This window comes from Siniperca chuatsi, linkage group LG9, assembly GCF_020085105.1.
Source record: "Siniperca chuatsi isolate FFG_IHB_CAS linkage group LG9, ASM2008510v1, whole genome shotgun sequence".
NCBI classification, from domain to species: domain Eukaryota; kingdom Metazoa; phylum Chordata; class Actinopteri; order Centrarchiformes; family Sinipercidae; genus Siniperca; species Siniperca chuatsi.
In genome coordinates, this window is record NC_058050.1 from 13,879,671 (window position 1) to 13,903,326 (window position 23,656).

Consider the following 23,656-nt stretch of genomic DNA (forward strand, 5'->3'; position numbering starts at 1 on the left):
TTTGAGTACTTCTACCACCACTGGCCTTTTTGCAATGGGGATATTTTATTCACACAGCTGATTTATAATTTAAGAGAAAGACGTCTGTTGCAATCAAATACTTGTGATTATTAACCACAAAATTGGTTTTATGCAAAAATAAAAACTACTGTAGTAAAAAAACAAATACATTTAAAAAAAAAAGCAATATTGAGAGAACACTAACTCTCAAAACATGCTCAATCACACCATAGCTCTGTCATGTAAAATCAACTTAAATGCAACACATTGAGTTAAAGTGAGCAAACCGGCAGAATCTTCGGTGAACCTCAGACTCAGCGTAGCATCTCTGCTTGTAGCTCCTGTGAAGAGAAGTGCAAGGATCCTCAGTCCAACAATAATATAGCTCTTGTCAAATGTATTGCAAAATATAAAGCAGTGATTCCCAGCCTTGTTGACTTCTTGCGCCACTTTGTCATTGTTGCAAATGTTTATTACAAGAAAAAAAGACAAGAGGAAAGTCTGAAAAAATAAACAATTGTGTGTAGCAGAAATTTGCTTTTTTCTTTCCTATCCTGTTAATCCTCTCACGAGTCACAAACCCTCTGATACAAAATATCACACATGCGGGCTACAGGGACACTCACTTGTAACACAAGGCTGTAACAGCCAGTATGAGGGCGAGGAAGAGTATGGAGCCTACGATGGCCCCGATGATGATGTTGGTACTGGTGATACCTGAGACAGAGGAAGAGAGGAGAGTAGGGAGCAGAATGTGTGTTAATTGAATGTGTGTCTCTTGTTTCCTGAATCATGTGGACACAAGGGGATACACAAACCACAAAACACTGCAGCAGAACACAAAAGCACAGTACATTTAGCAGGAAAAGTGTAAAAGGAGAACAGGGGAGAACAACCAAACTGCTGTCACCCTTCAGCACTACTCTGAGAGGAACTTACATGTGCAGTAGGTTCCCATTCAGGATAACATTAAAAACTGCTTATTTTTTAACTCTATAGTAGTCAGAATGAACTGACTAAGGTGAGCTGAAGTTGGGGTAAAAGAGGAAGAGGACCAGGAAATTACATCAAAGACAGGACAAATACAATGAAAAGGAACTCAAATCTGACCTCAAGTCACTCCGTCAAAGACATCAGCCTGTCGACAAAGAATGAGTGTGAAAATAATGACAAACAAAAAGAATGACATGCATGGTTCAGTGAATACAAATGCAGCTGGTTTTAATGAGCAGACATGGACCTAAAATAAAAAACAAAATGCAACGAACAATCAACAAAAAAGCAAATAAAAAGCTTTGAATATTCAATATAACATTTGTGAATGGGATTAGTGAAGGAGAGGGATTTTTTTTAAAAAGAACTGAAAGAGATGAAGTGGGGTGGAAAGAGTTGAGATGTACGGGGATGGAAAGCAGAGGAGAATGAGTGGAGAAGAAGGTCTAGAAAATGTGAGTTGAAAAGAGGTATGGACAGAGGCAACAAATAGTGAGAGCGTTATCATCTCTACCTGAAACTGAGGCAGTGGGTCCCACCACAAGATAACTGAGAGGAGACGTGGAGTTACAGTCCTCTCCTGCCCAGCCCAGGTAACACACACACTTCAGTTCACTACTGCACACCTACAGCAAAAAAACAAAATAGTTAAAAAACAAATTATTTTGGCACTGTTCCACAACTGTGAGGATATTTTTTTAACTAAAGCTTTTAATAGAAAAAATGTAATGTTGATTCTCAAAAAAAATCAGAAATAAAAACACATTATCAGAGCAATTCACTTGTTACTAAAAATTCAAATTATTTTGCAAATGTAAAATAAAAAGTCCCACAATTCCTGTCAAGAATGTGCTTTTGCTCAAAATTATTATTCAAGAGACCTAGTTTGAGGTTTTAGGGAGTAATGCTAATGTTTAAACTATGTAGCCTATGTATTTAAAGAGTAACACTATTGTTAGCAAGCTCAGTCAAGCGAATTAGACCTTACATTATGTCCTTAACTGAACAAATAATTGTTTCTCAACCTTATGGTAAGGACCTCTTGTGGGACTGTTTTATATGTCATAAAGCTAAATTAAAGAACCTTATAAAACATCTGGAGCTTCTTCATACTCTGGATAATAAAGTACAAAAGACTACCCGACTTATATTCACACAACAACACTCTGGGGTCAAGTTATTAAAAAAACCTTGTCAAGGCTTAATTGACAAGATTATTGAATTATTGAAAGGATTTCCGGGTTTTCCTCAATTATATTTGAAGTTAATTAAGATAATTTGCCTTTTGTTCACAATCATTCAATTGGCCAACCTAAAACATTTTGTGTGACAGAATAGTCACTATAAAGAGGTGAGGATGGACATGAGAGCAATGACATCTGATTTTATGGTAATACCAGGCCAATACATCAGAGAGCGAATATAACCCTGTTTTAACCGTGATAACAGTTTCAGCAGTATAGCTAAAACGGTTGTACATGTATATATTGATGTGTGTGTGTTCACTGCATGTATGTGTACCCCGTGTCCAGAGCAGACAGTCTTGTCGGTGGTCCCGGGGCAGGTGCTGAAGTTGAACTGTTGAATGGGGAGACATTTGTGATTGAAACAGATGCGGTCTGTCCCACAGGCCGTCCCATCCTCAACGTATCCCAGGTCAGTGTCTCCATCGATCAGCACATGAGCACCACTGAACAACAAATATGCCTGAGTCACTCAAACAGCACTTAACATGAAAACGACATGAGTTGAACTCACATAAATGTTGGAATAAAAGACATGAGGCCATTGTCTGTTAATACAGTGCAATACATACGAGCTTATGTATGTCTGATATTTGTCATGTATATATTTTTTCCTAGGTAAATGGACCTCTGTGCAGAAAAAATGCATTCTTTCAAAATGAATTATAGTTGATCAGTAAATGTTGCTCAGCTGTGCACAGTATGTGTAACTGCTGGAAACACAGAACCAGAGAACAAAACTAGTCCAGGGATGAAAGATACATCACCAACAATCTTTTTTAGGTTATTTTAGGGCTTTGAGTATTTCAGGAAGTGTTTTTCCTCAATAATGTGTACCTGCAGTCAAGAGACGCACTGTGCCGGGCTACTGAGAAAGAGCTCAGCCCTCCCTGCAGCTCTCCCAGTCGCGGGGCAGGTGAGATGTTGGAGCACAGCAAGTACCCACAATGAACATCCCTGAAATACAAAGATGATAAAACCGACGATCACAGAAAGTGAAATAAAATGACAGCAGAACTGCAAAGGGTTCAGTCACAGAAAAGACTGGCTCACTGTTTGTTACACTGGATCCAGGTGTCCTTGTCCTTCCCACAGTTGCCTTTCTCTGTCCCTTCAATGTTTAACTTCTCGTAACAGAACTTGTCGGCCGCTGTTGCCTCTGAGGGAGACACGATGAAACACAATGAACTTTAAGATCTACAGTTAAAGAGTTTATCTCTACCAAAGGTGTTTAACCCTGGAAGATGTGTTAGTATAGAGATTTCAGATTTGTCAGTACAAACTTGATTTGCACATAGGAATATTACACTTACTCTCTCCCCAAATGTACTTGCACTGTCTGTCTTTGGTTTTGCACCTTCCATTGAAGCAGCGACCCTGTAGAGAGAAATACAGTGTCAACAAACGTCACCTATGCAGAAGTAAAGGCTTTTCTTGCTTAAATGTAAAATGCAGTAAGACCCAATAACCATCTGTCAAACGTCTCACCTGATCCTTTTCACACGTGTAGCCATCCATTTTGTGCACATTTGGTGGACACTGCGAAAAACAAAGAAAACCTCAGATACACTGTGATGTACTGCATGAGCCAATATTAAGTTTATTGCTCCAGTGTGTGAGGGAAGCTCTTGCTCACCTGGCTGGAGTTGCCTGTGCAGTTTTCTGGGATGTCACAGTCATTGACTGCATCTCTGCACACGACTCCCATGAACTCCATCTGTAGCAGCACATGATACAGATCAAACAGACTCTGAGTGTTTAGGGTAGTGTGTCAGAGGAATCAACCTTCTGCACAGTTGGTGACCCCAGGGGCCCTCTCTCTCATCCAAAACTACCATTAGTCCGATTATGACAAGTCTGTGTACCCATCCACAACTCAACAACATTCATTTATTCATTAACTTTGAGATATTTGAGAGTGTTAAAAAGCTGTCATTTCGTAGTCAGATGAAAGGAAAGATGGAAGAGGACATTTTTAGTTTAGTATGTTCAGGGATAAAGTGGCTGAATCTTGTAAATCCAAGTGGAAATGGCCACTTGAGCTCCTTCAGCTTGGTGCCATGAGTAGTTAGTACCTAACACAACACCCCAACAGAGGATGAAAGGTGTAGCTGTGGCCTGTTCTGTACCTGGCAGTTGTTACAGCAGAGTCCGTCGCTACACTTGGAGCCTTGGGTCAGGGTGCACTTGTTACAGCAGGCCTCCCCCTCTCTGGCACACTCCTAAAAGACAAACAGAAACTGCTCTCAGTTGTCTTCTTTTGATTTGATGTAAGTTGTTTCTGTCTTTTATGTAACACGTTATCTCATCAGACAGTATAATCCATTTAAACAGAGGTCTCTCTGGACAAATTCTATGATCGTGCAATAACTGTTATCACTGTGTATGCAGTGCCTTAATTTCTCCAATGAAACCACTTCATTACTTTAAATAACCTCTTATTAGACCAAGTCTGACAGCAGGCAGTTTTGTTGTCAGGTAATTAGCCCATCACTTTGACCTTGGATGATTATCAAGTTAAACCTTTAGGATAGTACATTACATCCACATTAGCATCCATCCAGTCTCATCTACAGTACTGTAACTTACCACTGGGCTGCCACAGTCACACTCCTCTCCTGGCTCCACGAAGCCATTTCCACACACCGGAGGGTCCAACAGCTGAGGGGAGCAGGGGCAGAATTAACATTCAAACTACTAAGGAGACACATGTGTATATAAATGTATATATGTGAGTATGTATATATGTGTGTGTGTGTGTGATGTACCTTCAGAGGTTTGTTGAATAGACAGGCTCCTCCACCACTGTTTAGAAAGTTATGGTACTCCTCCACATTGCAGTCGGAGAACCTCTTGGGCAGGTAGAAACTGTTCAACACAACCGCAGCATATTATGCCGTTACCGTGGATACAGTACAGACAGCATCCTCAGATAAAAACACAATCAAAAACACATTAACACAGGACAAAAGTCTTAAAAACTGGTGAACTGGACAAAATATAGTTTTAAACATTTTTACCCACACAAATTGACTTTTTATACCTCAATTAACCTAATTTCAGTGCTACAGACACAGCAGGTTTGTCATATATATTAAAGTTTGTGTTTCTTACATACCATGAATATTTATGGTTCTGTCACAGGTTTACCATACTCACAGTTCAGATGAGATCCTTACTATTGGTGGAGGTAGATATACAGTAAAGCTAAAATTGTGAGGATCATATGGAAATGGATTCTAAGATGCATTTATGAATTTGTCCTGGAAATGAACTTGAATAGTGTGGATGATTCACTTTTGAACAGTTATTGCATTATCATGTGATACTGTGTTACCAAAGTGATGACATCAATGATTAACACATTTTCAGAAGATACTCAGAACCAAAATCAAGCTCTACATTGATGATGGCATCGTCAACTCTTAAATGCTCCACGTGACTGCTTCTATTCGCTTCCAGTAAAAATATAAAACACATCTTGATGATACATTCACCAGGAGCCCAATCAACGTCTGAAGGATCTGAAGTATAAATCTATTACAATCAAATGTCCTGTGTTCATTCTGATACTCTTAATGACATCGACCCAAACCTGAGCAGCACTTAAATGTTATTATCTTCTGCTGCTATCAGACTTATTATGCTGCTGACACATGTTTAACTAGAGTGCCTCTGGTAGTGTGGCTCCTCAGGACTGGCACAGGAGATAATGCAATAACAGACAGACTCTGTGAGAGCCGGAGAGAGCCAGGGGCTGTGAGAGGTCGTCGTTATTTGATATGAAACATGACTAAATGAAGCCACCTACTGTGATAATGATTGTATAAGGAGCCGGTAATGACGCTTGGATGACGGATGAAGTACACTACAATATTTCAGGTAGATTTCCTAAACTTATCAGGTTTAAAGTTGTTCCGAGTATCACGTAGGATTTGCATCTTTGATTTCTAAATCTATGCCAGTGCTTAATCTTGTCAAAATCTTGTAGTGTTTATCCCCTTTTAAACAGAAATAAGGGGTGAATCAAAGATGAAACGTGCTTGAATGATTCACTGGTCACCAGAAGAAGTACGTTGTGGTTAAGAAGTGTCGTTAACATGTGGATTAATATTATTATTCAGCCACGAAAGACTTTTCATTTCACATCACATAAAACCAGATATTCAGATATTTTACTTGATTAAAAGTAGCAAATCTACAGTGTAAAAACACTCTGTTACAAGTAAAAGTCCTGCATTCAAAATCTTACTTAAGTAAATGTACAAAAGTATTAACAAATATATTTAAAGTACCAAAGGTAAAAGTACTCATTATGCAGAATGGCCCATTTCAGAATAATTCAATTCAAATTATTGATGAATTAATGTGTTCATCACTTTCATGTTGCAGCTGGTAATGGTTATTAGTTGAATTATATATTTTGTATTAATAATCAAAATCTGTCAAGTAACTAGCATCTAAAGCTGTCAAATAAATGTAGCGGAGTAAAAAGTACAATATTTGACAATGTAGTGGAGAAGAAGTATTTAGCAGCATAAAGGCCATAAAATGAAAATACTCAATTAAAGTACTCGTACCTAAAGTATAGTACTTGAGTAAATGTACTTAGTTATATTCACCACTGGGATCAAAATATGTATTCCAAATGATTGAAACACAAATGCTACTGTATTATTTGCCTGTAGTGTGTAGATTTATTTAATAGAGTATGTGAAGCACCTCATGTATCCAGAAAAAGGTTCAGTAACATCTTCAGTCATTTCTTTCTTCATTCAATCATTCATGCATTCACAGTCAGCCTATCACCACCTAGTGGTGGAGAGGAGGCATGGCAGTGTCTGAAACCACAATCATTCACTTTTCTGCATTACTCTCTGCATTACTGCTAAATTGCGAAGGGTGACTAATGTCTTTGTCTTTGTCTGTATGTCCTTGTATGTTGTATGTATATTTCAGACAATTTGAATTAATTAAATCATACAATATTTAATTTATAATATTATAATTCATATTTTGTCCTGGTTTGTTCATAGCAAAAATCCATTCTTTCATGAAAAGAAAACAAAAGGAAATATCAGTAAAAAAAAAAAAAGAAAACTGCAAAATATATATAAAACAATTCTAAATCCTAACTCGACTGTAATGCATGTTCAAACAATGAATTGTGCATTTTTTTTCTCTATGGACTGTTCCATCTGCCATATCCATACTAGGTTTAGATTGATGATGCCCATAATAAATTGCCACACACAACGCAGAGGAATAAGCACATATATATGAAGAGACAAATTGACTCACACACACACACATTAGCTGAACCCTGTGAAAATGTGAAAATAGTTAGTAGTATTAGTCAGGTTAGGTTGATCAGACATGCAGGTGCTGAGGGATAAAAAAGAAATGTCCGTCAATGGACATGACTGAGGTTTGCTCATTGAATACAAGCGTCTGAAATACCATTGACCTTATTTTAGAGAATACAGATCAGGGCCAGGTCCATTCACAGGTGAGAGGCTCATAAGAGCGCAAAGGCACCTGTCCTCTGTCATGTGAGTACATGACATTAAAGCAGGTTTATTATGGAAACCCAATAGAGCAGAATCTGGACAGGGTGTGTTAGAGGGGAAGTGTACTGTTGTTACAGCGAAATGAGGTAGACAAATATTGGCCTAAGATGAGAATGACATTGCAGACTGTATCAATCGGGTAGACATGGACAAAAAGAACTGATGAAAAGTCCTGACTTTCACAGGGCAGGAGGGAGAAGTGGCCTATCAATAATTAGAATTAAATTAATGACATTTTCTTGGTTGATAAACCGGTGATATCGGCCAAAAATTGAAGAATACATGTAACGTACATGTGAAATTGTATAAAATGATTATGAAAAATACAGCCAGTGTATAATAAAGGGACATCAAACTGTATTTGTTCATATCATTTGAATAAAAAGTGAAGCTGGGGGCCACAGCGGCTGTAGTGCTGTTGGATGAAATGGGAAAGGTTGTGATGACTGACAACCCCTCCGAGGCAGCCAGTTGGTTCAAAACAGCACAGGCAACGTTCTAGCCAAGCTTCTGCTCACCTGCTGTCCCATTCGGGATAGAGGGGGAACGCGAGAAGTATTTAAGAAGAGGGGTATACACACACACACATACACATCGCAAACACAACACACAGTCACATCCGTGTGCTCACAGTGGCAGAATGCCAAGCTTGCACAGTACATACACTGCACATGTACACAAAAGCATTTTAAGACAAAAACTGTCATGATTTGTGCATGAAACTGAAAACACAAAACATACACAGACTGATTTATCACCTCTTTTCTAATCTTAGCAAGCAACAGATTATATAACACATTACTGCTGAAAGAACCCCAATGAAGTTATATAAACAAGCCATATGGAAATAAACATCGACTGACACTTAGTGGTGAGTTATCAAACTACACTAACACTCCGGTGGATGAAAATATTGATATCAGCATATTTACATTGATAAATAGATGAATATTTTGATAAAATTTTAGAGACCCACATAACTTGTCTAACATACACGTGGCGTGTGTGTGTTAGAGTTGCAACAATTAGTCGAGTAATCGATTAGTTGTCAACTATTGAATTAATCGCCAACTATTTTGGTAATTGATAAATCATTTTGAGTCATTTTTTAAGAAAAAATGTCCAAATTCTCTGATTTCATCTTCTCAAATGTGAATATTTTCTGGTTTCTTTAGTCCTTTATGACAGTAAACTGAAATTCTTTGGGTTGTAGACAAAACAAGACATTTGAGGACGTCACCTTGGGCTTTGAGAAACCACTTTTTGACATTTTATGTACCAAACAACTAATCGATTAATCAAGAAAATGATCGACAGATTAATCGATAATGAAAATAATCGTTAGTTGCAGCCCTAGTGTATGTGTGATGTATTACTGTGTGTAACGTTGTATTATGTGTCGTGTTTGTTTGGGTCTGTTCTGTCACTGTGCGTATGTTTTAATTGTGACCTGCAAAGAAATTAGCTTTAGCTTTAAGCTAACTCTGGTACAATACATCAAATGGTAACAATTATGTTTAATATTGTATATGGTCCCTTACAAATAAATTAAACCTGCTGTAAGCAAACATTTAGGTTACTCCATTTATAAAGATTATAAAATATAGTTAACTTTTAACTGCCTCGAGATACATAGGAAAATATATTCTAGTTCAAATTATAAACAAAAACCGTAAACTTTTAACTACCTTTATGTCAGATTTCAATTAACTCTTTGGAGATACCCATCCATTTAAAAGATCAAATAAATGTGCAATAATTTTTTCAGTTAAGTGTGATGTTAGCATTAAAGCCACAGCACAGTACAGCATTATCCAACTCTGATGTTGTGATTAAAATGTATTTGTTTGTTGTCAATAAAACACAAATTTATTCAAATGGACAATGCTGGGATCCATTTCGGATTTTTGTCAAAATTTGTTGGGGAAACAGTTGTCTGTCTCTGTTGTGGCTTTAAGTTTATGACTTCATGAGGAAATGTACTGTAAAAGTAACTTACCCAACATCATCCATGATGCAGCCCGACCAACGATCATCACACTTGCACTCGCCTGGGGGAAAAAACACATCGTCATGTTCCCATCGCATGAAAGTAGGCTTAAAAAATAATTGTGTGCTCGAAAAGTAAGAAATAAAGGAATAATTAAGGTTTAAATGTGTACCATTAAGGATCCTCTTCTTGTCAGAGAAGATGCCAATGTTCTGTCCAAGAGACTGAGCGAGGGTTATGGCCATCTCATCTGTTTTCCCGTACTGATGAAGAGACAGACAGACAGAGACAGCAGGAGACAGAAAATATACAAAATATCAATTTGGAGAAAAGAAATGGTGTTACAAAGGAATCCCCTTCAAAGTGAAAAAAATCATTGGATTAATTCATTAAGTGGAATAACAGAAACAGATGCACAGAATTGACATCTACATATGCCTCATTTAATAAGAGAAAACTGTTTTTTGGAAACCTGTAATCATAAATTTGTGATTCAAGACTCACCTCATTGACTCCCCCTCCTTTAGTCAGGGAGCAAACTCCTCCCATATAGGAAGCTCCTCCCCAGCTGCTGTGAAAACGATTCCCTCTGATAAGAAAAGAAAGTTATGTGTTTAATAAAAAGGTTCTGGAGCGCCAAGAACACAAGAAAATCCTTTTAAATATTCAGACTTACGAGAAGAGGTGAACAGAATCGCATTTCTCCTTGATGAAGTCTTTTCGATACTTCATGAACTCCCTCAGTGTCACCATGGGGTCATCGTCGATGTTGAACTTGTTGTCAGCAGACCACGTTTCCATGGCAACTAGCACAATCCGAGTATTAAGCTGTTCCTTGAAAATCTGGGGAATTAAAAGTAAATCTAACATCAGTTAAAGTTATCTTTTGAAAGTCATAAAGCTTCAAGTTCAAAGTCCTTGTGTGACTGAAAGTGGTAAAAAATACCACTGTGCTGATCAATATTAAAACTGACTGGCATGCCTCATATTCATCAAGATCTCCAGCTGTTTGTTATAACAGTCGGTGTGATCAATATCATCCTGCCACCAGACAGCAGCACATGACAGGTGGCTAGACGGAGTCAACAAGGGTAACAGTCTGAAGGACATAGAGGGAGCAAACTGGATGGCAAATAATAATGTTTGCTTTCATAAGATGGAAATCTATCGGGGTACCGGGCCAGACAAACACCGGAGTAGAGGATAAGTGCAAAGCCTCTTTGTTTAAGCTGAATGCCAATAGTCTCAAAACAAAGCTGACAGAGAGGAAGTGGTCAGTGATATGTGCATAGTTCAGTCCCAATCCTGCCCCTACAACCTCACTCTATCCGCTCCACCTCGGTTTGTGCACATTAAGAGCCGTCCTAGCACTAGTTTGTGCCTCGATACAATCGAGTCACAGAGCTAAGCATTTGATTTTCAGAAAAAGAAATAACCTGTGATCTTTGAAAAACCTAGAAGGTCACTTAACAACACTTAGTACCATTCTGAAGGTATTTCCAGAATCCTTAAAGACTCTTCTAACCGTCTGGATGAAAATTAATTATATTAATTAAATTATATTTATATGTACTGTAACTTGTAAGCAATTGCTGTAATATTTATCGTAACTGAGGCCACTGTGAATGTGGCCTCAATGCCGTGGCAGCACGGCATACACTGGGGGAAAAAGGCAACTATGCTCGTACATGGAAATCAATGTGTACTTCCCAAATAGAGTCTGCTTCATATGATCCTCTACAAGGGCACGACAAAAAGCGTGACCTTTCTCCAGCTTCACCAGCCTATCAGCTTACAGACATGACCCTGTAGCAGGTCAGATTTCAGTAGCACAGCACACAGACGTGGCTACAAATAATGAAACATTGAGATATCTGCCTCAGTACTGTTGGGATACCGCTGTTGTTTCAGTCCTCTGAAACCTGAAAGCTCATGACCGGCTGGTTAATGGCTGCTCGCAGCATATTATGGGCCAGGAGAGGTTTTAAATGTAGAGAGTGAGGTTGGTTAAATGAGAAATCAGTGCAATGTGCGCTCAGCTCTAATACCTGGTAGTGCTTGTGGCAAGCTTTCCAAGAAGAGGATCAATACAATTCTTACCATGTCAGCCATATTGACCACTGACTTAGCATAGTTATTCGTGTGCCCAACGGAAAGCCGATGCTTCTTATACTGAAGAGAGCGACACAGAGAGAGAGACACAGAGGGATGGAGAGGAAACAAATAAAAGTGGGATTCACAATCTGGAACAAATTCATTTTAAGCCATTTAAATGTATAAAAGGAGCCAGCGTCTGCACATTCGATGCGCTCCAAATATCACCTTTATTGTGTATAAAACAATTTCAGTCCCAGTGGATTTAAGTCAGGCCCATTTGGATCAAAACTGTCTGTTTTATGCACAATGAAGGTCGTATTTTGAGTGCCTCAAGAGTGCAAACACTTACTTCATTTATAGTGTTTACTCTGCCCCCCCAACCCCAGCATCCTGTACTAAGCTCTGAGCAATTTAAACGATAAGTCTGGTGATATTCTATATTTGTTTTACTGTCAACATATCCCATGAAAAGACCAAAAACAAAAATATGTTGATCTTACTATCAAGTATGATATAGCTAGCTCTGTGTCGTAGGAAATTGTTTAGCCTTTTTAAAAAATAAAACTATATATTTGTGACCTGTTTTTAAAGATTTACATCTTCAGAAGGAGTGAATGGGCTTGTGGCTGAGTGCCAGGTCAGATGGACAAACACATTGTTATATTTTTCTTTAGGTCTTTTCATGAGATCTGAAAAGCATTGAATAATTCCAGCCTTAAACTTTAAATGTAGATATGTGTAGTGTCCTGTGCCAAATGGCGCCCAGCCCATGTGGGCTTACAAGACGCTAGACAGCAACAACAACCAGAATGGCCACACGACAAATCATAATGTACAGTTCCACAAATTCAAAAAGGAAACATGCAAATGCACAACTGTAGCCATACATCTTTGTCAACACTGATAGTTTAATAGTGATTTAATAGTGATTTTTTTTCAGCAGAAGGCTTCAGAGTAATAAATATATTAGAGAGTTACAATTTTACAGTATACAGTCTATCATGATTGTACATCCATACCATATCTTTGTAGTTAAAAGCTTACCATTAGATGGTCATTGATCACCATCAACTCAATGTATTTGGTCTCATCCTCTACACTTCGTGACACATGTGGAGCCTGAGAAGAAACAACACAGTTTGCCAGTTTTACCATAAAAACAGACAGACAGACAGACACCCTTTTTTTTCAGTTTTCCTCGACTGGGACTTTTCAACATCAACAACATCAATTTCAGAACAGCACACACAGTAAATACAAAGATCAACTCATGTCTCATGCGTCACCAAGAAAAGAAACGACAAATCAATGTGGATGAACTAAACCAGAATTTTCTGTTTTCCAAATTCCAAATAAAGATGAGAAGCAGCTCTGAGGGCTGAGAGACAGAAAGCTGCAGACATCTGACTGTGTCTGAGAAAAGACGAGGCTGGAAGCAAGGTGAATATTTCATGATAAAGACAAAGAAGAAGAGAGAGGGGTGGAGAGCTGTGTCAGAAGAGAGCGAGGAAACAGTGCTCTCTCTTCAGCTTTGTGAATTAATATAAACCATACAGGCAGGAAACAGCATAATCAAGTTTGGACAAACAGCATCCAGAGCATAATTATCTCTCTATCTTGCACTCACACAAACATACTCATGCACATCATCCAGTGAAGTCAACATGAGTCCATCAGCATCCCTTTGCTAATGATTATGATTTTCCAAAAAACATACCTGTCTCTTTTTTCTCCTGTGAACAACTTTTGAGCCGGGAAAGGGAGGGCTGGGAAAAGGCGGCTCTGGAAGATCACCTAGGTAACAGAAACATTCATTGCTATCAATATGCATGTTCAGTTTCCAAAACAGTCAGACACAGCTTTTATGTTTAAGTGAATGAATAAGTGAACATTTATTTCACTACTTTTTATAAATATGAATCAATACATTAAATTCCTCCTCATGCCTCCAGTCATCATCTTACCACTGAGGAGATCATTTAATCCCTCTTGCCCTGCAGATTTATAGATCATGTGAATGCGGACATCTCCCTGAAAGACACAAAAAAGGAGGAATTCAATCACAGATCCCAGCCAAGTCTCTGATATGCAGATGGAAGTCAAGCAGCTGTGTACAAGTTCACATCCATGCTGCTAGTTTGATCAGCAACCAAATTAAGATAAATCCAGATTTGGTCTGATCTGTATTGATGACCTAAATTTTGTTAATATTGCACTCATACACACATCCCCCCTTTAAAGCTGTAATTACATCTGTCAAACTCAGAGAAAATGAGATAACAAGGAGCACCTGAGAGAATCATCAGACAAATAGGTGGACAGAAACAAGTACGGTAATATCCTTTGGTTTCTATGAAAACGAACGTTAAAGAGGGGTTGGACAGAATATTGGTTTACCTCTTCCACCTTACAAAATACTTTGCTGCAACTGCAACTGAATGTCAATAGCAGACCAACTTATATGTTTTGCAATTTATTATACTATTTGATATTGGTGAACAAGGATATCGCCTACGCATGCGTGAAGCACCTGTTAGACAACCCTGAGGGCGGACACACAGCCTCTATTTTGAGACCACATCCTGTTTACGCTCCCATCTAAGTTACTGTACTGTACTGTGTGAAAAGGCTCTGGTTTGGTTTGGGTCCTTGTGTGTAAAGGGGTACCAGGCTGACATGCCACCGACTTCGATCTAAACACCATTGAACTGCTGGAAATATAAGGTATTGTACTCTGTGTTTCATGTGTTTGAGCCTCACATTGAGGAATTCGGGTCGCAACAGGTTGCTGTAATGCTAATTCTTTAGCCATCAGATAGCTAATCAGCTAATCTAACGAGCTATTCTAGCGTTAGCGTTAAACGCTGGTTAGGCAGCCCATTAGTATCACACACTTCTGGTTAATTTTTTCATACTTTGGAGTTATTTTTAGCGACCAAAATTGTTGATATGTGCAACTATTAATTAGGTTATTTAGGTGTTTAACAGTTGTCAACCGGCTAAACGAGCTAACCTAACGTTATTGTAAGTTAGCTAGCTAGCTAGCTGGTGAAACTTCTCAGACAGGGCTAACGTTATGTGGCAAGCAGTTGAACGTAATAATAGCTTCCTAAATACCTGTTATTACTCGGTTATGGTGTAAAGTTAAACACAAAATTGGATTTGAGTATAGTATCGCATCGCGTGTCTGTATGACTATATTGCCATGGTCTTAGTCGGTGTATTATCAGACAGCTTTATTGGGATGATGCAGTCATCATTGACTTCTGCTGATGTATTTTAGGCACGTATTACCATGATGAAAACATTAAATAAAGAAACAAGTAGCAAGGTGCTTTGCATGAGTAAATCAAGATGAAAACATTCCGGGACTACAATAAAATCAGGCAACTAAAATACAAAAAATAAAACGGAATAAAATACTAAACAATAAAATAAATGTGAGTGAGAAATGAAATAAACAAATGAAACAGATAAGACATATTCCAACTGGACAATAACATTTGGGGCAAGCATTTATAAAAGGCTTTTGAAAAAAAACATACGTTTTGATAATGATTTAAAAGATGTTGCAGACTCTGCAAACCTCAGATACTCAGACCTGAAGGGCCCTAACTGCAAAAGCCTACTCACCTTTAGTTTTGAACCAGGACATATTATAAACAGCCTGAAGAACCAAAGAACTGAGGCTGCACTCTAGTTTGTATGGGACCAGCAATTCATTAAAAAAGAGCTAGTGGCCAGCCCATGAAGTGCTTTAAACACAATCAGTAATTCCTAAATCAACTTCAAAATGGACTGCTGACGAGTGTTAAGTCTGAATACAACGAAATGTAAGTATCTAGACGTGATGATATAAACATTTTTCTGAAGTTAAAGTTTCCACACAGCCACATAAAGAAACCTCAAGCATCTAATTCAATTGCTCATTGTTTAGCTGTACAGTCTATGTAATGCACTGCAGTATAGACAGTCTTGCCCTCAAGTCGTTCCCACTTTGTTTGCTAATGAAATGAGAGCATTGTTTCTTGGGGACAGCAGATATTGGGTCAACTATGCTGTGGTGAATATAAATACAGGGGGTTGGCCCATAGCTAGGTCAGTCTGTGGCACAGTTAGCTTACTTCAATAGTATTGGGGCCATTTGGAGAAAATTGTATAACCTTGCCTTTTTTCTATGATCAGGAGTTCCGTGTACAGAAAAATGATTACTATAGTCACATTATGGCCCCATTGCTTTCCATGCACTGACCAGCCACTTCTTTCTGCCTGACTTCCTCTCTTCGTCTGTTAAAACAGGAATTCTTCTCGTGGCCTCCTGTCAGCACCCACCATGTCGTGCCGGGACATCCACGCCACCAACGCTTTTGCCTTCATCATTGCCTTCGTGTCTGTGGGAGGGATTGCTGTAGCAGCGTTAATCCCACAGTGGCGTGTAACTAAACTCGTCACCTTCAATCGTAATGCCAAGAATATCAGCGTGTATGATGGGCTGTGGGCTAAATGTGTGAAACAGGATGGCTATTCAGGATGTTACTACTATGATTCAGAGGTATTACTTTGATACATTTCCTCTCCTTTTGCTGTATTTTTTTATGTCGTAAGTCGTCCTAACAGAAATCATGTCGTCTCATGTTTCCAGTGGTACTCTAAAGTGGACCAGCTGGATCTGCGGCTCCTGCAGTTCTGTCTGCCTACAGGCCTGCTGTTCGGTTCTCTAGCCTTGCTGTTGTGCATGGCAGGAATGTGTAAGACCTGCTGCTGCTCAGACAAGCCTGAACCAGACATTAAGACCATCAGATTCCTGGTTAACACTGCAGGCTGCCACCTGGTGGCTGGGATGTTCTTGTTCCTGGGTGGAGCTATCGCCATCGCACCCTCAGTGTGGTTCCTGTTCTGCACCAAGGCAATGAACGTCAGATATGACAATATTTTCTCTGATGGCTTTGCTGTCTATGTATCTATAGGCTGCTCTGGAGGACTAATGCTAGCTTCCCTGCTGATGTTCATGTGGTACTGTATGTGTAAAAAGTTGCCTTCACCCTTCTGGTTGCCCCTGCCCTCCATGCCTACCTCTCTGTCCACTCAGCCTCTCACTGCCAACGGATACCCTCCTTCCCCGGTTTATGCTCCTCAGCCCTTCCCACCACAGACCTATCCTCCTGCAGTGATCGACACCCAGCCGTATGGGCCATCCCAGGGCTACGCACAAAGTGTGGTTGCCCCTGTACCACCACAGGTGTATATGTCTCAGATTTCTGCTCAAGATGGGTATGGTTCAGAGGTGGGAGGGACCCAGGCCTACAGCTACGCTCCTTCACAAAGTTACGCACCCTCGCAGAGCTACGCTCCTTCTCAGGCCTATGCTCCTTCTCAGGGCTACGCATCCAGCTACGCAGGCCACCGCTACTCTTCCCGTTCACGGATGTCTGCCATAGAAATCGACATTCCCGTGCTGACACAAGAACAGTAAGAGAATAGAGGCTGATAACATCAGAACGTTGAAGGCTTCTGTCCATGAAGTTCACCACTGATAAAACTAATAGTATGATAGATTAAAATTAATATTTACAGCCCCTAGAGTAATAGTTTTAGTCAGTCCAGGTCTGTAAATTGCTAATTATAGAAGATGAGACCCAGTCAGAAGAACCCTGGAGGTACTATATGAAGGATGAGATTTTCTTTAAAACGAAGATCACTAAAGCATTGGCGCAAACAATACTGTATTTAATTTAGTATTGTAGAAAGGAGGAAAAATAAAGTTATTTGCAGCCACAAATACTGAAGGACACCTTAACCAACTAGCTTTTTTCACTACTAGCAGAGTAGGACCACTAAACACTAGCCCTAATTTGCGGCCAATGGACCAACTTACTAGCTATAAGCACAGTTACTAGCATTTGGTATGTGGCTTAATATAAGTTTTCACTCTTGACTTTAGATTAAAGAAGCCTTTATACTGGCTGCCAAAAAGCTAGTGACAGCTAGTCATCAAAATTATATTTTTCTGTTACATTTGTGTATGTTGGACACATTACATTCATACTCAAATGACTTGTCACTTTTGCTTGTGTAAAGCTCACAGTATGGAGGTCTTCTGTTATCACTACTGAACATAACACTGACCATCATCAACTTTAAATTTGGTGGTTCTGAATGGACAACTACTAACTGCCTCACCTGTTTGTATCTTTTGTGTCTGTTGTGTATCATGTATTATATTGTTGTAATGTCAGAGTGCCCTGTGAGAAGCAGCTGTTAACATTTCTAATGCACTAATTATGTGAATACTGTGCCAGTTTACATTGCCTTTGTTCACTGACTTTGTTAGCCTCAAGTGTTTTCTAACATATTACTTAATCATTTATTGTAACTTGATACTTTCCCTAAGTGTTTATGTCAAAAAAGATGGCATTAAGAAATGTGTTAGCTGTGTTAAATTTACAAATGCAGAGTTTGATTACTGTGTGGAATTGCATTATTATTACATAATTATGATCTGTAATGGTAAAAACACTAACAGGAATGAGAGTGCTGTTCATCTGCACTCAACATGTCAGCTGATTGATCAGATGATTAAAACTTCTGCCAATTTAACTGGAAGTCCAATGTCATAAGGTTGTCAGTGGTGGTAATAATTGTTATTTAAGCCAAATTTAACTTTAAATCTTGCCTTTTGTATGTTTTACATAATGACCGCTGATCAACATGTCAACATGATGTGTTCATCATGTTATTCTACAATGTTGAGGTCAATGTTCTTCACTGTCATCTCTATTTGTTTTTATTAAAACATAAATCGCAATGTGTCTGCATTCCTGTTTATGTGCTGGGGTAACAATAACAAAACCAATTTACTGCTATAAAATATGTAATATGCGTAATTGCAACAAAAATAGACACACAATCAATCTCATTTATACTGAAAGAATTGATGTTAGTAAATTGTCCATCCTCAACCACCTGGCAAAAAACTAGCCGGTGAAACATTTCAGCCGGACTGAATTACAAACTGGGAAAGAGAATCAGCTCATATCTGCTCCAGTGATGGTTTCAGCTGGTTATGTCTCCAAATTTACAGTTTAATTAACAAATTGTTTGAGAAAATCGATGGTTTGTGAGGTTCTGGTTTCGCAGGAATGTATCATCATAAAATGTTATAGTTCCTTCTGTAATCCCTTCATGATGACTTGATTCATTGAGGGATTTTAAAGTTGTTCATATGCCAGTCTGCGCCATCATGGACTGTGCCTTTGGGTGACTTACAGTAAAAGATTCATAAAGGTTGTATAATGTTGTACAGGTGTTCATCTTCTCCCTGTACATGGAGCCTACAATAAATTTCCATAATGCCACACAACTGCATGTCAGCAGCAGCTTTCTCCCTTTATAATAAATCACATTTCTTTGTAGGACTAAGAGCATTTGTTCAGCTGTTAGCCTTGATTAGTGAGCCAAGCAGTCAAGCTGTGGACCTGTTCAGAATCTGTATTTGATAAGTGGGCGTAAAAGCGTTTGACCTAGTAATATATTCTCTAACAGTGGCACCTACAACCTCCCCATCTCCAGTAGCTACACTAATCTATTCTAAACTGACACAATCGTCATATTTTCACACTAACAAAGACTAAACTACTGAATCTAGTGCAAAAATCTAGAGAGCTAAGAGAAGACCAACGATTACTTTGATTATAGATTCCTCTGTTGAAAATTGCCCTCACAATTTAAGTTAGTTTTACTTTATTTCCCCAGGATAATCTACTTAGGATAAATACTGCTTTCTAGGCAGTCTGGGGTACCTACCTATATTAAAAACAAACAGTTACAAGTGCCGAGGGCCCAAGGTGGAGTCTTCAAAAAGTTTGTTTTTTTCCACCAACAATCCAAAAACCAAATCTATTCAATTTACAATGATGAAAAACAGAGTCCCACAACATTATATTGAAGAAGCTGGAACCAGATAGTGAAATTGGCAAATGCCTTAAATTATTAATCAGTTATCAAAATCGTTGGCAAATTTTCTGTTGCTCGACTAATCATTTATGCACTGTAATATATGACAATGCAACAACAATACTGCTTTGCCTTTGTTTGGCTTGGGAGCAAGATTATTTTTTAGCCGTCATGGTTGAAATGTGCTAAACAGAGCACTTTAAAAGCAACTCTGAGAATTTAAACTCATCGACATATGCCCTGAACTATGATCTGCTCTGTGGGTAAATATTTAAATTATCAGATTGTAGGCTCTAGAGGGAAACCAGAGCCAATTAAGAACAGTGAGCACTCTATTAAAATGAATCTTTTAGCACTCCAGTGTTTTGTCTTATCTTTGATGTAGTCCTAGTGGACTGAGCATCTGAATTAACAGCCACCAGCCTAAATTGCAGCAGTCATAACTGGAGCCAACTCCTTTGATGAGACACTTTGATGTTGACTGAGAGTTTAGTGGCTGATGATTAATAAGACCATAATTAAAAGAAGTGTATGACATAGCTGCTTTGGTATTTTTTGCAGCACATACACACATCTCAATCCATCATAATCGAAGCAGTTACTCCTGAATTAACTGTTCTAATAAAGCATTTTCTTGACCAGCGTCTTCTTTGTTCCTCAGATCATCACTCCCAGCCAGTTGTCTCAGTTAAAGAATACACACACAGCATATAGACTCTGCAGGGAGTGTGTAGCGATGGAGATTTAGGGTCTAAACACAGATGGCTTTCATATGTTGTGCTACAAAGAGACAGGGGCGGAGCCTGGGTTGCCAAGGGAGATGGTACCTCAGACAGACTGCTGGCTCATGAATATAAAGCAGGGAGGGGTAACATGCGTTTCATTCTCGCTCTCTCTCTGCATGTGTGAATGAACTGGTCCAGTTTTAGTAACATGAAGTTGGCTTGAGGCCACAGGGAGACACCCCCCCCCCCCTTTAATCCCATCAGTTCCAACTCACACTGAGCTTCATTTCTAGCTTGTGCTAGTTTTAAAAAAAAATCTCTCTTGGCACCTAATGCAAACACCCCCCACCATATAACCTGCCACCACCCCCATGAATACACCCCTTCCTTCATCCTTAAACTCCCCACCCCCTCTTCCACAGTTATCCTCCCAACCTCTCCTCATCTTGTAACTGCAGGTCATATCGCCACACAGGATCTGATGACTGCAGCAGTAAAAACACGGACCAGTTATAAACATCACAATATGGGAGGTTTGGGAATATTTTACAGAGATGTAAAACCGAGAGATATTCAATTTCAAATTATTTAAAACAGAGAAAAGCCGCAAATATTCACATTTGAGAAGCTGGAATCAGAGAAAGTCAGGGCAATGTTGGCCTGCCCACCACTTCGGTCCAGACTGAAATATCTCAACAACTATTTGAAGGATTTAGATTAAATTTTGTACAGACATTCATGGTCCCCAGAGGATGGATTGTAATAACTTTGATGATCCCTTAATATTTAATCTAGCACAATAATCAGGTCAAAATTTCACTTTGCCCAATACATTTACAAAACTAATGACGTTCCCATCAGCCGACAGCTGTATTTTGTGTTTAGTGCTAATTAGCTAATGTTAGCATGATAAAATGCTAAACTAAGATGGTAAACATTATACCTGCTTAACATCAGCATTTTAGCATTGTCATTGTTAGCACATTAGCATGCTAACATTAGCATTAAGCGTGAAGCCTCAGAGAGCCGCTAGCATGGCAGTAAACTCTTACTCTGTGTCCCAAATCCATACTACATACTAAGTCTGTACAGTGTGCACTACATACTAATCATCATAGTATACTGTTTTAGCAGCTCGTATACAAAAAGCCTGACAATTAAACTTCACAAACAGAAAGCAAAATGTGTTTCTTAAGATTGATTACTTATTTTTATTTTCCAAGATCTTTCTGAAGCTGTTTCACCACCATCCACAATTTTTTTTAAGTATATAGGTTTGGTTTTTTATTTTAGATTTTTCCAGCTGTGACCAGCTCCTCCATTTCCTTTGTCCATTGCATTGTAGGAGAATAGTGTCCATCAACAGCACAGTCAAAAATCGACTGTATTTAGTATGCAAACTGTCTGGTTTAAGTATACTTAATTTTGTGACTTTTCCAGTGTGAACACACTACATGCTGAAATCCTGCTTAGAATTAGTGTGTAGTATGGATTTGGGTCACGCGGTTAGTATTGCTGCTTGATAAGTTACTTAAGCAATTAATCGATTATCAAAATTGGTGATTCATTTTCTGTCAATCCACTCTGTCAACCACTTTGTCTTTGTTTTTTTGGCCTTCACAGTTGAAATGTGCTGCAACACTGAACGCATGGTCACTGCACCATCAACAAACCACAGCACTATGCTTTGTCTCAGTCTTCACTGAAAGCCATTACAAAGAGCTGTCAGGATGAAGCCGCAGAGGCCCTGAGGTGCAGGTGAGGTTGGAAAGGTGTCCAAAAAAACAAGAGGGCTAAACATATGGTGTTTTCTGCATATGCAAGTCAGCATCACACAGCCTCACTCCAAGTTGTCTGCACGCTCACGCAGACACTTATACACTCAAGATTTATTGGCCACGTAGCGCCCGGGGACATCGAGTTCTTAGCTTGTGAACTGTAATTTTGGTGCTCTGTATTGCTCACAACCATAGTCTACTTGTTCACAAGCCTATTTACATAACACGATAAGACACTTTGAAACCAGTTCAGCTGCAGAAGGTGACGAGAGCAGCTTGTTCAGGACACACTTAGCTAATGTCCTGCATAACTTTTTCTGCCTTGGTGGAAGAAGGGCAGATGGATTTACCATATGGCCGATATGAACCATGCTGACTCTCTATCTCAACACCCCACCCCCCACCCTCATCCCGCCATGTTTTTTTCCCCTATCACTTTCAACTAGATCATAACAGCCGGAATTAGTGGTGCATCACAGGACACAAAGCAGATGCACAGGACCTGTGCATTAATACTGATACTAATTGATAAAGAGTGATATATGGCTGTTTCAGGCTTTAACAAGAACATGACTGAGCAGACAACCTTTTACAAAGAGAGAGCCCTCTAAAATTAACTCAAAGGCATGCTATTTTCTGTGTGCATCTGTGTCAGGGTTGATACACAGGATACATGGAGAACACTTAGGGTTTTGCAGCAGACATCTGTGTGTCTGTGTGACAAAAATGCGAGGACGACTTGCAGACCAAGCAGACTGTCAAAGAGACAAAGATACATAGACTGAGAGTGAAACAGAGAAAGATATACACCGAGAGGAACCAGGAGATGCAGAGGGGGGGAGACAGTCAGGGTGGACCATCGCCCGTGGGGAGCAGACATCCAGAGCTCAGTGCTGACAACCTGACAGCCACCGCCGGGCTTGCGGGCAGTGCTGTCCCCGGCATTGTCATGCAGACAGGATTCCTCCACAAGCCAAAATCAACACTGCCAATGGAGATATGTGCCAAATATTTTCCAAAAACACATCAGTACTTATGCTACAGTCTAGACAATTATGTTTACATATTTTACAGTATCTTAGAAGCTTAGATCTTTGAGCCCAGTTGAGATCCGGTATCCGGTAACTGTACGGTCCAACTGCAAAACAAAAGGTGATCGCGCTTTGCTGTTTTAGCACCAACCCTCTGGAATCATTTTCCCCAATCTTTGGGCTGTTTTAAGCAGCTTCTAAAAACCCATCTTTATAGGCAAGCCTTTCAATAGATCTCCATCCCTGTCTTATGTTTTGGTTCGTTTAATTTGGTT

General features: G+C 39.2%; 2 protein-coding genes across 4 annotated transcripts in view; one reads left to right on the forward strand and one right to left on the reverse strand.

Annotated features, from left to right (window-relative positions):
- The window catches only part of adam22 (ADAM metallopeptidase domain 22), a 67,059-nt gene that overhangs the window by 11,822 nt on the left and 31,581 nt on the right, over window positions 1–23,656 (reverse strand). For all 3 annotated transcript variants that reach the window (XM_044209375.1, XM_044209376.1, XM_044209377.1), the window contains exons 7-26: window positions 13,859–13,925; window positions 13,612–13,688; window positions 12,939–13,013; window positions 11,898–11,969; window positions 10,474–10,640; window positions 10,302–10,386; window positions 9,970–10,060; window positions 9,807–9,858; window positions 5,006–5,105; window positions 4,827–4,898; window positions 4,367–4,459; window positions 3,874–3,954; window positions 3,726–3,776; window positions 3,551–3,614; window positions 3,291–3,396; window positions 3,075–3,194; window positions 2,515–2,683; window positions 1,508–1,619; window positions 627–717; window positions 288–341 (exon numbers count right to left, since the gene is read on the reverse strand). In XM_044209375.1, coding sequence (XP_044065310.1) covers window positions 288–341; window positions 627–717; window positions 1,508–1,619; window positions 2,515–2,683; window positions 3,075–3,194; window positions 3,291–3,396; window positions 3,551–3,614; window positions 3,726–3,776; window positions 3,874–3,954; window positions 4,367–4,459; window positions 4,827–4,898; window positions 5,006–5,105; window positions 9,807–9,858; window positions 9,970–10,060; window positions 10,302–10,386; window positions 10,474–10,640; window positions 11,898–11,969; window positions 12,939–13,013; window positions 13,612–13,688; window positions 13,859–13,925 — 1,799 coding nt within the window. The remainder of the gene's footprint in view (window positions 1–287; window positions 342–626; window positions 718–1,507; window positions 1,620–2,514; window positions 2,684–3,074; window positions 3,195–3,290; window positions 3,397–3,550; window positions 3,615–3,725; window positions 3,777–3,873; window positions 3,955–4,366; window positions 4,460–4,826; window positions 4,899–5,005; window positions 5,106–9,806; window positions 9,859–9,969; window positions 10,061–10,301; window positions 10,387–10,473; window positions 10,641–11,897; window positions 11,970–12,938; window positions 13,014–13,611; window positions 13,689–13,858; window positions 13,926–23,656) is intronic.
- Window positions 14,280–18,699, forward strand: cldn12 (claudin 12). The gene is made up of 3 exons (XM_044209397.1): window positions 14,280–14,618; window positions 16,194–16,446; window positions 16,537–18,699. Exons 2-3 carry the CDS (start codon window positions 16,228–16,230, stop codon window positions 17,365–17,367), a joined length of 1,050 nt encoding a protein of 349 aa, XP_044065332.1. The 5' UTR covers window positions 14,280–14,618; window positions 16,194–16,227; the 3' UTR covers window positions 17,368–18,699.